The sequence below is a fragment of the Sarcophilus harrisii genome, chromosome 1, assembly GCF_902635505.1.
Source record: "Sarcophilus harrisii chromosome 1, mSarHar1.11, whole genome shotgun sequence".
NCBI classification, from domain to species: Eukaryota; Metazoa; Chordata; class Mammalia; order Dasyuromorphia; family Dasyuridae; genus Sarcophilus; species Sarcophilus harrisii.
In genome coordinates, this window is record NC_045426.1 from 706,948,936 (window position 1) to 706,964,602 (window position 15,667).

Consider the following 15,667-nt stretch of genomic DNA (forward strand, 5'->3'; position numbering starts at 1 on the left):
GCCCTCCCCGGGCGCTCGCCTCAGACTTCCCCGTGACCCAGCTGGGGAACGCCCTCTCTAGGCTCGGTTCCCTTACTATGAAAAGGGACCTTTGCGGACCCCCCCATTTCGGCAGCCTCTCCTCCGCCCCTCCCCCCCCGCCCTTCCGGACCCCGGTGTCCCTGCTGAGCAGAGGGCGCGGCCCCCTCACGGACCGAGCCGTCGGAGGCCCAGCGTCCCCCTGGCAGGAAGTGGCCGAGTCAGGATTCGAGCTTATATCTAACGTTCAAGTTTGCGGGAGTGGCAGGAGCCGCATCTCAGCACTTGCCCCCACCTTCAAGGACAGGGAAGCTCCGCGCGCATGCGCCGGCAGAAACCTTTACCGGACTGGGCGCGAGACCCGCGAGCCGTTAACAACGGCCAGTCCCAATCGTGGTCTCGAGGGAGGGCGGAGAGGGAGTTTTCTATTTGCATATTCATGAGGTAGCGGCCAATCGCGGAGCAGGAGCTCTCTGATTCTTCAGGAGCAGGGCGGGGAGAGCGCCTGCGCCTCTGGCTCGCGCCCAATGAGCGAGCGGCTGGTCATGTATTATTCATGAGACGCCGATTTGGGCCGGCGTGGTTTGGGCGGGAAGAGAGTCGAGCGGCGCTGCTTCGGAGGGGAAGGTGGCGTTCGCGTTCGCGTTCCAGGGGAGGGGGCGGCCCAGGCGCGGGGCGGGGGTCCGTGGTTTTCTCTTTTTCTCGCTCTCTGGTTTCGAGTCGTGGGTGAGCGTTTACCGAAATAAATCAATCCCCACTTGGGCGGGGGTGGGAGGAGGAGGGAAAGAACCGGGCCTCTGCCCCTCCCCCGAGGCCGCGAGGTCCTGAGAAGTGTGAGAGGGTGGGACCGGAGAGGTCGCAGGCGGGCCTGGGCCCCACTCGGTGTGACCCTTCCCCGGAAGCGGAAACTGAGGCAGGGAGAGGTCAAAGGGTTCGGAGTTTAAATTAGAAGCCATCCAATCTTAAATCCTCGATTTACAGAAAGGGAAACCGAGGCACGGAGAGGTCAGAGCGCCTAGGATTTAGGCTTAGAAAAGTTAGTCCGCCCCTCGATTTACAGAAAGGGAAACTGAGCACAGAGAGGTCAGAGGGCCTTGGATTTAGGCTTAGAAAAATTAGTCCGCCCCTTCTATTTACAGAAAGGGAAACTGAGGCACGGAGAGACCAAAGGGCCTACAAGCATAGGATTAGAAAAACTAATCCGTCCCCTCGATTTACAGAAAGGGAAACTGAGGCACGGAGAGGTCAGAGGGCCTAGACCATGGATTGAGGGCTGGAGGAAGCCTTAGAGGTTTTCTAGGCCGCCTAGGACCACAGACCCAGGCTTGGAAAGAACATCCAGAAGCTGTCCAGAGAGGTGGACAGGGCTTTAAGGGAGGGGAGGTAATCTGCTAAAATTCACAAAAGGCACAGATTCAAACTCAGGATTTGGGACTCCCAATAGGCCTTTTCTACTTTCAAAAGATTCCAAGACTTTTTTGCTTTTTTTTTTTTTTTTTTTTTTTAATAATAGAGGAGTTTCCCTCTTCCCCTCCCCACCCCCACTCCCCCCACACCCCCCTTTGCAGTTTTTGTTTTTAAGATTTTTAAGCCCTTGAATAGAAATTGTACAGGAAGTTCTAGCTGATTGCTTTGGCTCCTCTTGGAGTCGACTGTAATGGTTAGTACAGGGTCAAAGGTGAGATCTTTCATTTTTAAGGAGAATTCTTTGGACCTGAATGACTCCTTGTGACCACTCGGATTTGCTGCGATAAAAGAAAAAATTGTAAATGTTGTCATGTGGTCAGTGTTGGGCGTTTACCGAAACGAGGGGAGAGCATCGGGCTAAATGTTCTGTCCAGAAGTAGCTGGGAATAGGAGACAGTCCTGGTAGGGGATACTTAAAGGGCAAACATTGGAAATAGCAGCACCTTTTGGAGCATTTTAACATTCATCCAGTTCCTTCTAACAGCTGGGAGGTGGTGGTTGTAATTTACCCCATTTTGCAAATGAGGAAATGGGGTGCAGAGCCCAGAAATGGCCTCAGCTGCTAATGACAGAGTTTTCCCAGCTGCTAAGGACAGAACTGGGATCCAAACCCACTTTTCTCCACTCCCGTATTTTCCACTCCCTCGTATATGACTTCCCCACCTAACTTTATGTAGTAATATAAGAAGCCACGTACTGAATTTGAGGGAGAAAGAAAGAATATGATGGGAGTTATCTGACTGGGAAGGTTAGTCAGAATCATGAATAATTTTTATCAAATTGAAATCTCCCCGAGTGGTAGAGCAAGTGGGCAAATCAAATCACATGTAAAATGAGAAACCTAAGGAGGTTTGGGGAAGAATGAAGGCTGCCTGCAAATATTTGAAGAGCTACGGTGGACATTAGTTTTCTTCTGCATGGCCACGGAGAGCAGAATGTTTCAGGGATTTCAGTTCATAATAAGGAACTTTTTAACAATCCCAAAATGTAAATAAGTAATTTAAATAGTAATAATTTACTATGCTGTATAGTAAATTCCCAGTTATAGAAGGTATTTAAAGAATGGTTGGTTGGTTGGCCCCTTTACTGGGACACAGTAAAGAAAGATTCTTTGTTCCCCTTAGAAGAAGGAACTGGATTCAATGACCTGGGGCTTAAATCTCCTCCAGTATTCTGATTCTGTTGATTCTGAACTCTTTCCTTCCAATCTAATGATGGTATACGTCAATGAAACTTGCTCTTCAGCTATAAAAAGTACCATCTTCCTATGAACAACACAGCAAGATAAAGTCTGCTTTCCCCTCCGAGCATCATACTGCTGTGAGGAAGGTTATCCAGCTTCCTGGCAGAGTATCTTAGTGAAATATACAGAATATAAACTGCATCGTAAAGAGCAGCTCATTTCGGGCAAGGGGAAAAAGGGATGAGTCAGCCCAATATGATAGCCTTTCAAAAATATAAAAAATAATAAAGATTCAAAAATATAATAATTAAAAGCTTTTCAAAAATATAAAGTGTAGATTCAGGATACTTGGCTTTGTATCCTGCCTTGAATACTAGTTGTGTACCCTTCTTTGAACCTTGGTTTTCACTTGTAAAATGGGTGTTGTTTTATTTGTTTCTACCTCACTCTGAGAGATATGAGGAGCCCCTAAAGTAAATTATTTAATACTCTATGTTTTATGGGGAAAAGAGGGCTAAATTTAGTTAGAATCTGTCAGTTAACTAATCAATCAGCATTTATTAAGCACTTACTTTGTGCTAGGATTATCTTGGGCATTGGAGATACAAATTTAAGATGAGACAGGCTCTGCCTTCAAGTAGCTTATGTTCTGTGGAAGAGTACATGTGCTCTCTAACTAAATACAAGATAATTGCAAAGTAATTGAGGATGCCACCATTTTGGGAAGGAATCCGGGGAAGAAGGCCTCTCAAAAGATGCAAATCACTCAGCCTCTCAGCCTCAGTTTCCTCATTTGTAGAATTGGCTTAATACCTACCCTGAAAAATTGTTGAAAGAATCCAGTGAGATAGTGAATGCAAAACTCTTTGAAAACCTTCAGTGCCTGCATACATGACTTAAAAAAACCTTTTATTTGGTATTCTGTTTCCCCCAGTTATAATGACTTTTTAAAAAATAGATAGTACACAGCACCGTTTTATATAAATCCTTTACAAATCATGTTTCTCTTGAGCACCCTTCTGGCCACTCCCCCAGAGAGTAAAATTGTAGGTGTTTGAACCTCATCCCCCACAGGAATCCGAAGCACAGAATGCCGAACAGATTTGCTTCAGGATATCATCCTTGCAGAGAGAACCTAAGAATGCTGGGGGAGAGCTCAATAAAGCATCACTGCCACAGTTGAGCTGTGGGGTGGCTGAGATCTGAACGCCCTGTGCAATTCCCAGTGTTTGTGTCTGTCGTGAAAATAACTTGTAAGTGAAAGACATCGGAAAATTAGAATTCTGCTCTCGATTCTGCGGTTATGAAATCCTAACTGTGTTTTTAGATAATGAGTCAGAGAACAAGGTGATAAGAACATCAGAGCTCTTCTCTAACGATCTGTAGCGCTGCCTCCTGGGGCTGTCAGCTTGAGAGCTTTCAAAACGAGGCAGTTTGTGCTTGAATAGGAGACCTCCGCAGAGCACCCGCTCCAAAGGGACACAGCCCCAGCGACGGGAGTGAGAAGTTGAATGGAGGCTGAATGCTGTGGGATCCGGGTCCTCGTGTTCCTCCAGGACTTGGCCGGAGAAGACCAGGAAGAGACTTGATCCTGCTTGGAGAAGGAGAAGCCACAGTAACTGAGGAGCGGGCAGGAGGGAGGGAGCTGGATGAGGTTAGCTTCAGGTAGAATGAAAGGCAAGATGAAGGCTTTCTCCTCATCTCTGGACAGCTGCACCCCTCTTCCCTCCTTATCCTGTAGATTTGTGTTAGGTTAGAAGAAGGTAGACCGTGCTTAATCCGTGTTTAGTGATGATTGACACAGGAATCATTTCAGGATATTGGAGAACCCGGGTTCTAATCTGGACTCTTCCCCTTACTATTTGTATTTTATTAATAACTGCCCCCGTAGGGGGTATTTTTTAAGGACTAATGAACTAGGCCTGATCTGAACTTTTACTAAGTAGTCTCATTCCTACAAAATCCTCAGATTTTCTTAACAATATCCCATTTCCTGCAAATTAAGACAACTCTAAGATACCACTACACACCTGTCAGATTGGCTAAAATGACAGGAAAAAATAATGATGATTGTTGGAGGGGATGCGGGAAAACTGGGACATTGATGCATTGTTGGTGGAGTTGTGAACGAATCCAACCATTCTGGAGAGTAGTTTGGAACTATGCTCAAAAAGTTATCAGACTGTGCATACCCTTTGATCCAGCAGTGTTACTACTGGGATTATATCCCAAAGAGATTATAAAGAAGGGAAAGGGACCTGTATGTGCACGAATGTTTGTGGCAGCCCTTTTTGTAGTGGCTAGAAACTGGAAACTGAATGGATGTCCATCAGTTGGAGAATGGCTGAATAAATTGTGGTATATGAATATTATGGAATATTACTGTTCTGTAAGAAATGACCAACAGGATGATTTCAGAAAGGCCTGGAGAGACTTACATGAACTGATGCTGAGTGAAACGAGCAGGAGCAGGAGATCATTATATACTTCAACAACAGTACTATATGATGACCAGTTCTGATGGACCAGGCCATCCTCAGCAACGAGATCAACCCAAATCATTTCTAATGGAGCAGTAATGAACTGAACTAGCTATGCCCAGAAAAAGAACTCTGGGAGATGACTAAAAACCATTACATTGAATTCCCAATCCCTATATTTATGCACACCTGCATTTTTGATTTCCTTCACAAGCTAATTGTACAATATTTCAGAGTCTGATTCTTTTTGTACAGCAAAATAACGTTTTGGTCATGTATACTTATTGTGTATCTAATTTATATTTTAATGTATTTAACATCTACTGGTCATCCTGTCATCTGGGGGAGGGGGTGGGGGTAAGAGGTGAAAAATTGGAACAAGAGGTTTGGCAATTGTTAATGCTGTAAAGTTTACCCATGTATATATCCTGTAAATAAAAGGCTATTAAATAAAATTAAAAAAAAAAAAAGGAAGAAAAAAAAAAAAAAACAATATCCCATTTCCTCGGTGAACTCGTTCTGGACCAGGCGGTGTCCAGGAGTCAGTTCCCAAAGCCCAGCCTGGGATGAGCACAAGCCAGAGAGCTGAGATGGCCCGTTTCGTGGGGACGTGCAAACCTGGTAGAAGCCCGCCCCCCCCCCCCCCCACTCTTCCCAGCCAGGCTGAGTTTATTCCAGTTGGAGAAAAACCAGGGACCCCCCACCCTTAACCACTGCTGCCACCTGGTGGAGGTTTACAGGGGAACTCTGGGCTTGAGAGAGGAGATGAATCAGGATCTCCCAGGAACCCACAGTGGATGAGGTCCTTCTATGAGTGGTCTCGTTTTAGGGGCTTACGGCTCCCCAGGAGGGGGACCAGGGCCAGCTTGCCTTCATGGGGAGGGGGCAAAGGCCTTGACGCCATCACACACTCATTGATTTTTTTTTTTAAAGTCCTGAGTAAGAAGGAAAGAGTTTACCTTGAACTCTTTGTCAAGTGCTATCATCAGCTAACGCTTCTTTGTTTTTACAGGACAGAACTATTACTATCGACAAGACATCATGGCCACCACTACTCAGCTCTCTTACTCCGTCGAAACCTACAAGACCACCAAGGTATTTGTCGGGATGGACGCCGAACATGTGGTTTAGTGTAGCGGAAAGACACACCCGAGATTTTTGAGTTAGCCGTCCCATCATCAGCTGGCAGGGATACCCTATTCTGACTCCTTGTTTCTAGCAGGATAAAGGGAAACCTCTTGCCTTGGTGCTTCAGCCCTCCCTAGCTTTCTAGCCTCATCTCCCAATCGCCCAATCCCAGAAGGGCTTTCTCTTGAAGCCTTCAGTCCCCCTCTTCAGGAGGAGCCTGCCCTTCTCTAAATTGCTGTCCAGGCTTTAAGTGGGCAGTCCTCTTCCTTCTCAAAGCCCTTATAATACAATGAGCATTTATTAAATGTCTCCTATGTACCCAATGCTGCTGATCTGGGGATTTGTTGTTCAGTCGTGTCACTCCTTGTGACCCCATTTCTTGGCAGAGATTCTAGAACGGGTTGTCATTTCTTTCTCTGGCTCATTTGACAGATGAGAGACTGAGGCAACAGAGTAACATGACTTGTCCAGGGTCATACAGCTAGTAAAGGTTAGATATGAACTCAGGACTTCCTGAGTCCTAGCACTTGCTGTAGTGTAGGTTAAGTGACCTATCTGGTAGTGACCATCTACCAGACTAAACTGGAGATACAAACAAGAAAGAGTTGCTGCCCTCAGAGAGCAATGCAAGTGGGGAAAAGCAGCAGTGGAGTTAGAACCAAGCAGTGAAGCTGATATAAAATTTCCCCTCCAAAAGCTGTTCTTTAGTAATCATGTTTTAAGTATTGCTCTTAGACTTGATACAAATGGGTGTAGGCTCTATCCTATTGGCCAGATGACCAGTCCTTCCAGAGCAGCAATGTTCTTGTATGCTTCTTTTAATGTTCCTAACAGGGATCTTTAGAATGTGTCCCCTCAGTGTTTTTTAACTGGTGTGGGGCTGACCCAAAGGGGAACCCGAGCTCCACAGAGTCTGCTGAGACAGAAAGGCTTTGTGTGGACCCTGGGAGAGACTGGGTCTGTAACCTGAAGACCGGTCGGCCAGCAAATTCACTGTGGAGTGAGGAATTTGTACCTTTGGCCACAAAGATCATTTCCTAAGTTGTGGATGCTGGTGACTTCCCTTCGAAGGAGGCCCTTTGTCTCCTCAAGATGTAGCTTGTGTCCCTCTTTATGTACTCACTGTCTCCCCTTTAGAATGGAGCTCCCTTTGGGCAGGGACACATTCACTTCCATCTTTTTATTCCCAGAACTTAGAAAAGAACAAGCCCGTAAAAAATGCTTGTTGATTAATTATGTAGAGTTGAATTCTCTCCCCTGCCTTAAAAAGGCAGAAAGCTGAGGTATTAGGGTCCCAAGAGCCCCCTGCCGCTCTCTCCCACCATATGCCCATGCCTTTTAAATGGCTTAGTCGCCAGCCCTGGCCTAAGCACCCAGTCTGTGGAGGAGACCTCGTCTCCAGCTTTGCAGGCAGCCAACCCCCAAATTGCCTTCTAATTCAGAGAAACATATCATGTTCCAGTAGGGAGATAAAGGGGAAGGATTTGGCATTACAATTAGTTTAACTTCCCATTACCTCTCTTATCTGCTCTTTTCTTTCCTCTGAGTGGATTGAAGAAATCCATTGGTCAAAGGCCCGCTATCTCAACGACTGAGGGATTGAGGGAGGGAGGACAAGCTCCCCTATATTTTATCCTCTGGAATTAGCTGTAGTCTGATCTCAGTTAATAGGCATTTAAGTGGCTGCATGATTAGGCTACTGGGTGTGCAGCCAGCAATTGTTGTTGTTTGGTTGTGTCTCTTTCTGATCCCACTTGGGGTTTTCTTGGCAGATGCTATAGTGGTTTACCACGATTTTTACCTCATTTTACAGGAGAGGAAACTGAGGGGAACAGGGATAAGTGGCTTGCTCAAGGTCACTCAAACTAGTAAGCTAGTATTCGATTTCAGATTTGAATTTAGGTCTCCTGGATTCTAGATCTGGGGCTCTATCCATTTTGCCACCTAGATGCCCACTAATTGGGACACTTTCTATCTGTATGACCCCAGTAAGTCATTTCACCCTTTTTTACCTCAGTTTCTTCATCTGAAAAATGAGATAGCGAAAGACGAAAGAGAGGGCAAACCACTCCAGCATCTCTGCCAAAAAAAAAAAAAAAAAAATTCCCATGGACAGTATAGGTGCACTATGGTCCCTTGGGTCATCAACAGGTAGGTGATTCAGAACGACAACAATCTCAAAGGTTTGTGGTGATGCTCATGATGTCTTGAAAAACCACCATTTTACTCTAAATACCTCGATTGTTTTGAAAGAAATAAGGTTTAGGCCTGAATTATCAAAGGATAATTAACTCAACCTTTTTGTTTTGATTGGCTGTGGAATTGTGGTCTGATGCCTTTTTTCTTTCTGGGAAGCCTCTTTTCCTTATGAACAGTCCCTTCCCCCAACCATGATGTGATTCTTTCATGTCCTGAGAAATCTTTCCCCTTTACAATCTAAATAACCACGGGATTTACTGTGTGCTGATCTTTCAAAATGCTAATCTTGGCCATTTTTTTTTTTCCTTCCAGGAAACAGCTCTGTTCCCAACTCAAATCACCACTGAGCATGAATCTTTAGTGCTGGTGAAGAAGCTTTTAGCCACTTCTATCTCGTGCATCACTTACCTGCGGGGGCTGTTTCCAGAGACTTCTTACGGAACCCGCTGTTTACACGGTAAAACAGCAGTCAGTGATGAATTCTGATATTTTTGTTCTTGGCTCTGCTCCGTAATAGCATCAAGCATTTCTTCCTCACAGAAGGTGTTAATCCCCAGGCCTGTGCCAGCTCTTCATGATTGATTTGTTCATTTACATACCTCTTTAATTTAACTATCCCAGATTCAATAGTTTTACTACCAGGTGCCATTAGTTCCTGGCTTGATACCAAATGGCAGATTAAGCGGCCAATAAATCTCTGTGAGCCAGTCTAGGAATTCTGGGCTTTTATCTGCAGAGGCAACAGCAGCCGGGTTCAAGGCCATTGGAGGCTTGGTATTTTAAGTGCTCTACTACGGTAGCCTCGGTCTCGAAAATGAAATTGTACTTGAAGTGCTTTCTAACACTAATTAGATTCGATGGCGAAAACCATTCTGCCCGTTTAGAGAATATACGTAGCCCCTATAAATCTCCATCAGTCCCATCGTGGAAATTTTAGCAACTTAAATTGGCAAAAACCAGTTTTAATGATGCATCACTGGATGGAAGTGACCTTGGGTTCTCAAAGCCTGGCCCAACAGGGAGCTCTCTAGAAGGGTCTACTCAAATGAGATAGTGCTTATGCAGGGCTTTGTAACTTTCAATTGTTGTTTCTGTGTCAGCAATGATGATGGTGATGGTGGAGCTGGAGAGGCCCTGTGGATGGGCCCGGTGACAAGGTTGTTGTCCAAGGATTCGTCTAGATAAGTTGGGAGAGGTTTGTTGCTACTTTGACTTCAGGGAACTTACTTTTTGAGTTAGTTTTCACATTCTGTTTACTGAATCACAAAGAAGTTGCGATCTGTGTTAGTGGAAATCTAATTCTCGATGATATGGTGGTTCCTTGAAGAATTAAATATTTTGGCAACTATTGTAATGCCGGAGAAACTGAGGCAAGATAGAGATTAGAGAGTATTTAATAATTTATTTGAAAGGGAGAGATTTACTGGGACCAAATGGATCCATGGTTTGGTCCCAGGGATGAATGAGACTATCGTCTCCAAGAATCCAGCAAACAATCTTGAGTTCTCAATGACATATATACACATGTGGCTCAGGTACAGGAGGTAGACTGAGGCAGGGGCAGAGTCAGGATGCTGAGAGTGGGAACAGGACTCTGACAGGGTGGGGTGAGCCACCAGAGATGGGGATGACATAATGGGGTGAGGCACCCCGGAGATGGGGAGAGGCATCTTGATAAGATGGTATCTGATAGTCTGATAGCTTGGGATGGGGAGAAGCATTCTGATATTCTAAAATATAAGATCTTTTATCCTTATTAAATATTCTGATTAAGAGGGAGGGGTGGTTTTGCAGGATTGATCAGAATAATGAGGTCACAATTCAGGGAAACCGAGGCAGGACAATTTAGGGAGACTGAGTCAGGATAATTAGAGAAACCGAGTCAGAACAATAAAAGAGAACTGTGGCATAACACTATCAGTTTTATCCTCTTCTCAATTGTCTTCAATTTAGAGGTCTGGGCTTTGCCTGGTTTCCATGTCTTTATTAATTTTTTTTGTCATCATTTTCTTAGTTTGTTTCTGTTTTTCTTTCCCTTCGACTTTCAAAGTTTCTTCTGGACATTCTATTTTCATCTCTTCCTTTTAGGTGATGAGACTTTTACAGGTGATCAGAAAACCGTTTAGAGGAGCAGCCATTTGGAAAACCTTCTGTTGAGTTTTAATTAAACTCTAATTACCATTTGAAAAATACAGGTGGAATTCTCCAGATTTCTCCTTTTGAGGCTTCTTTTCCCAATCTCTCTTTACACTAAACTTCTTAATTCCAAATTTTACAAGTTGCATTGTTTCTTCCTAATTTCATTTCATTCTTAACTCTCTTCCTTTCTAAATTGTATTTCTTTACTGGCTCACATTGAAATTCATATCCTGGAGACAAAGAAGCCATAAAGGTCAATTACATTGGTCATTTAAAAATGCATCTGTGGTGTACAATAATTGCCATTATATTTTGAGAAATGCTTTTCTTGTGTTGTTAACTAGCAATAAAATTGTTGGTAACAATAATGACATTTACCTAGCACCTCTTTACAATGCAGAACACTTCAGTTCCTTTTCATGACTGCCACAGAGATAGATACTATAGAAGCTGTTATCCTGATTTTACAGGCTCAGAGAGGGTGGGTGATTTGTTTGTTGTCACACAGCTAGAAAATGCCATTGATGGAAATGGAACCTAGCACTGCCTGATTCTGGGTTCTTATTCTATTCTACTCTGCTGGGTTGTTTCTTTTTATAATTACAAATGTCTCCCATCAGCAAAATCGAAGGCCTCCTAGAATAATTGTAGTGCTCGGAGATATTTTTCACTTTTAACAATGCGAAAGAATTGCAGCTGTCAATATGAAGGGACTTGAAAGGTTGTCCAATTCAGTCTTGCACTCAGGGGCCAAATCCTTGCTACACCATAGGATCATGGGAATTAGAGCTAGTAGTGAGAGAGTAAATATTGTTTGATTCAGACCCCTTGTTTTACCGAGAAGGAAACTAAGATACAAAGAGTTTTCATTGCCTTGGTCAGCATAGATTATCCATCCTGTGGGATAATATGTCATTAAAAGACAGCCTATTCCCATTTTTCAAGAGCTGTAGTTGTTAGAAAGTATTAAATTAAAACTAGCTCCTTTCTCCTTTTCACTCCTCAGTATTGGTCTGTGGGAAAATTTAATCCTTTTCCTACATGTTAACACCTTTGATTATTTGAAAATAGATGTCATGTCCCTAGCAAATCTTTTTCTTCACTAAAAAGCACCTTAAAATAATCTGTTAGCTTGCCATTTAGGGGAGGATTGGGGGAAGGAGGGGAAAATCTAAAACAGAAGGCTATGCAAGGGTCAATGTTGAAAAATTATCCGTGCATATGTTTTGAAAATAAAAAGCTTTAAAAAAAATTAAAAAAAGAAATAATCTCTCAGACCCAATCAAAATTGGAGCAGGCTACTGGGGAGGCAATGAGCTCCCCTTGTCTGGAAACGACCATGACATGTTGAGTATTTTGTAGTGAACATATTTATATCTGCATTGTCTACCCCATAATAATGCTGCTTAATAAATGTGGCTAATTGATTTTTCAGGTATCTGGCAGGGTTTTCCATACATTATCTCAGTTTGTCCTTTTGACCACCACTGAGGTATAATGCAAGTGTTCATTTATGTACTATTTACTGAGCATTGTTGTCCTTAAGTAGTATAGTGGTGATGGGGGTGGTGGTGGAGGAGAGGAGTTACTTAACAAATTTGATGTAGGATTTCTGCTCTTACGTGCACTTAAATCCATGCTTAATATGCATCTAAATCACCCCCTTTCTGGGAATCCCCAAATGCTTTACTAATATATAGTGATTTTCACATCTCCCCTGAGAGATAGAGTTGGCGTCTTCTTCATTTTAAAGATGGGAACAGAGAAGTATGAAATGGTCAAGTGACTGTACATGGAAAGTCATACAGTGAATCAGTGATAGATTTGGGTCTTAGTTTTGAGTCCTGACTCCCTAATATAGACACCAAGCCAAAATTCTCTTTAACTGAACCACTTTGTTTTCCCTAAATACAGAAAGGTATTTGTACTTCCCCTGATGAAATCAGAGTTTTGAGACTACGTAATGAGAGATTTTCTCTACTTTTTCCTTCTTTATCTCTTACTTTTTAAAAAAATTGATTCAGGAAAGGAAAAAGGGGAATAGATTAGGTCTGTATTTTAAACTGGCAAATTATAGATTATTAAGAACTAGAGGGCATCCTAGAAATCATCTATCCAGTCACTTCGTTTTGAAGAAACTAAGATCCATGAAGGCAGTCTTTTCATATTCATTCCCTGTAGGGAACTTTTTGGAATTCGGCAGAAGTACAGAAGTTTCTTCTGCAAATCAGCTTAGCTTCTCCTAAACTGCAGGGAAAGCAGGGAGAGAAGGAAAAAAAAATCATGATTCAAAGTGAAATCCAGGTACATATCAGTTCACAATAATTTCTTTCAGAAATAGATATTTAGGGATAATGTTTTTAAATTCCTAACTTCTCCTCTCATTTCTCTTTATCTCTGGAACTTCTAAAGAATTGCCATTAGCTCCCCTTTAGAAGCATCCAGGCTCACAAGGCATACAATGCAGGATGAATTTTATGTACACAGCAAAGCACATAGTCAAGTCAATAAGCATGTATTAAGTTTTGACTGTGTGCCAGTTCTGCTCTAAGTCCTGGAGATACAGAGAAAGGCCAAAAATAGGCTCCGCTCTTGAGAAACTCACACTCCATTGGGGGAGATAACATGCAAATTCTTAAGTATAAATGAGATATATACAGGATAATTTGGAGATGATCACAGAGAGGAGGTGCTAACATTAAGGGACATTGAGAAAGGATTTTTGTAGAAAATAGGATTTTAGCTGGGACTTGAAGAAGATGGGGATAATGAGGGAGATAATTACAGGCATGGGAATTAGTCAGTGAAAATGGAGTCTGGAGTTGGAGTATGGAGTGGGAAGGAAAAGCAAGGACACAGAAAACATTCTTCTTGATTCCCTCCCTTCCCTTTCTGTTTGGCTTTCACTTACTCTTCTGCACGTGTCTTTACAGGATGCAGTACTTATAGTACCTACCTATGTGGGATGATAATAAGAGAGAGATCTCAGAAATCATAGTGTCAAGCAAGACCTCTTCTAGTGAGTCTTCATCTATTTCTGGGAGCTTTTTTTACTGCCCTGGAAGGGAATCCTAGCAAAGGAGAAGTTAGATTTTTTGTTTGTTTGGTTTTTTTTTAGCCATCCAGTTGCTCATTGTTATGTATGGCTCAGCTACCTTCCCTGAATCATTAGAGAAGTGGGGGGAAGGAGAAGAGAATAGATATTTATTTAGAATTTTATTTTTTAATAGTTTTTAATTTTTCCAAATATATGCAAAGAGAGTTTTCAATATTCACCTATGCAGTTTTTTTCCTCTTTCTTCCCCATCCTCCTCCCCAGACAACAAGCAATCCAATTTGAACATGTGTAATTCTTCTAAACAGATTTCCATATTCATCATGCTGCTCAAGAAAAATCAGATCAAAAGGGGGAAAAAAAAAAACATGAGAAAGAAAAAAAAAAACCCAAGCAAGCAAGTAAACAACAGCAACCCCCCCCCGCAAAAAAAAAAGTGAAAATAGTATGCTTTAATCCACACTCAGCCCCCACAGTCTTCTCTCTGGGTGTAGATAGCTCTCTTCATCACAAGATCACTGGAACTGGCCTGAATCACCTCATTGTTGAGAAGAGCCATGTCTGTCACAATTGATCATCACATAGTCTTGTTGTTGCTGTGTGTAACACTTTTGGTTCTGCTCACTTCACTTAGCATCAGTTCCTTAAGTCTTTCCAGGCCTCTCTGAAATCATCCTGCTGGTCATTTCATAACATTTCATATTCCAGAACTTATTCAGCCATTCCCCAACTGCTGGGCATCCACTTAGTTTCCAGTTTCTTACCACTACAAAAAGGGCTGCTGCAAACATTTTTCCACATATGGGTCCTTTCCCCTTTTTAATAATCTCTTTGGGAGACAGACCTAGTAGTGGTATTGCTGGATCAAAAGGGATGTACAGTTTGATAGCCCTTTGGGCACAGTTCCAAATTGCTCTTTAGAAGGAGAATAGGTATTTATTAAACACCTACTATGTGTTGTTTACTGTGCTACTGCTTTATAAGTATCTCATTTGATCCTCATGACAACTCTGGGAAGTGGGTGCTATTATTGTTTCCATTTTACAGTTGAGGAAATCGAGGTAAACTTGCTCAGAGTCATACAACTAGCAAGTGTCTTAGGTTGAATTTGAACTCAAGTCTTCTTGACTCCAGGATCTAGCTACTGTACCACTAGCTGCCACTGTTCTTTTCTAAGGTTTTCTTATATCAATACTCCATCATCCTAGATCAGTTTTTCTTTTTTAGCTCCTTGTTGAGTTGAGATCTCTCCTTGGGGATGTGCTACAGTTCTATCAAGATGAAATAAATAGGAGCAACATGCCTCTCAGTTATTTGAAACTTTATAGCTTGTTGGGGCACGGTCAAGGCCCTTTTAGACCATCTGCTCTTTCACCCTTTACTCCAACAGTATCCTTAGGCAGCTATAAACAGGATATTCAATCACATTTCCCCATTTTAATTTTTGTCTTGTAGCTTATCTTCCCATATTTTCCCTACTCCTGTGGCAAATTATCTCTTGCTTATTCAGCACATCCCACTAAATCTGGTGGTTCTGAGGCATCCTTTTTATATTCTCCCCTGCTTATCTTCCCACCTTCTTTGGCAGTAGCTGGACCGGATAGTGAAAATCAGCCTGGGCTTTTTTTTATTATAGCTTTTTATTTACAAGATATATGCATGGGTAATTTTTCAGCATTGACAATTGCAAAACCTTTTGTTCCAACTTTTCCCCTCCTTCCCCCCATCCCCTCCCCTAGATGGCAGGTTGACCAATATATGTTCAGGATGTTAGAGTATATGTTAAATACAATATATGTATACAAAATAAAATGCAGTTATTTTCCTGCATAAGAAGAATAGGACTTTGAAATAGTGTACAATTAACCTGTGAAGGAAATCAAAAATGCAGGTGGACAAAAATAGAGGGACTGGGAATTCTGTGTAGTGGTTCATAGTCATTTCCCAGAGTTCTTTCACTGGGTATAGCTGGTTTAATTCATTACTGTTCTGTTGGAA

The 15,667-nt window shown here is 42.6% G+C and overlaps 1 protein-coding gene across 2 annotated transcripts in view; it reads left to right on the forward strand.

Moving 5' to 3' along the window:
- The first annotated feature begins 533 nt into the window (after positions 1-533).
- HORMAD2 (HORMA domain containing 2) overlaps positions 534-15,667 on the forward strand; it is a 71,975-nt gene continuing 56,841 nt past the window's right edge. Inside the window, exons 1-3 of one of the 2 annotated variants that reach the window (XM_023497221.2) lie at positions 534-645; positions 6,161-6,243; positions 8,788-8,932. In XM_023497221.2, coding sequence (XP_023352989.1) covers positions 6,190-6,243; positions 8,788-8,932 — 199 coding nt within the window. In that variant the 5' untranslated portion in view covers positions 534-645; positions 6,161-6,189. Of the gene's footprint in view, positions 745-6,160; positions 6,244-8,787; positions 8,933-15,667 lie in introns of both variants that reach the window. The other variant, XM_012542593.3, reaches the window with a different exon arrangement.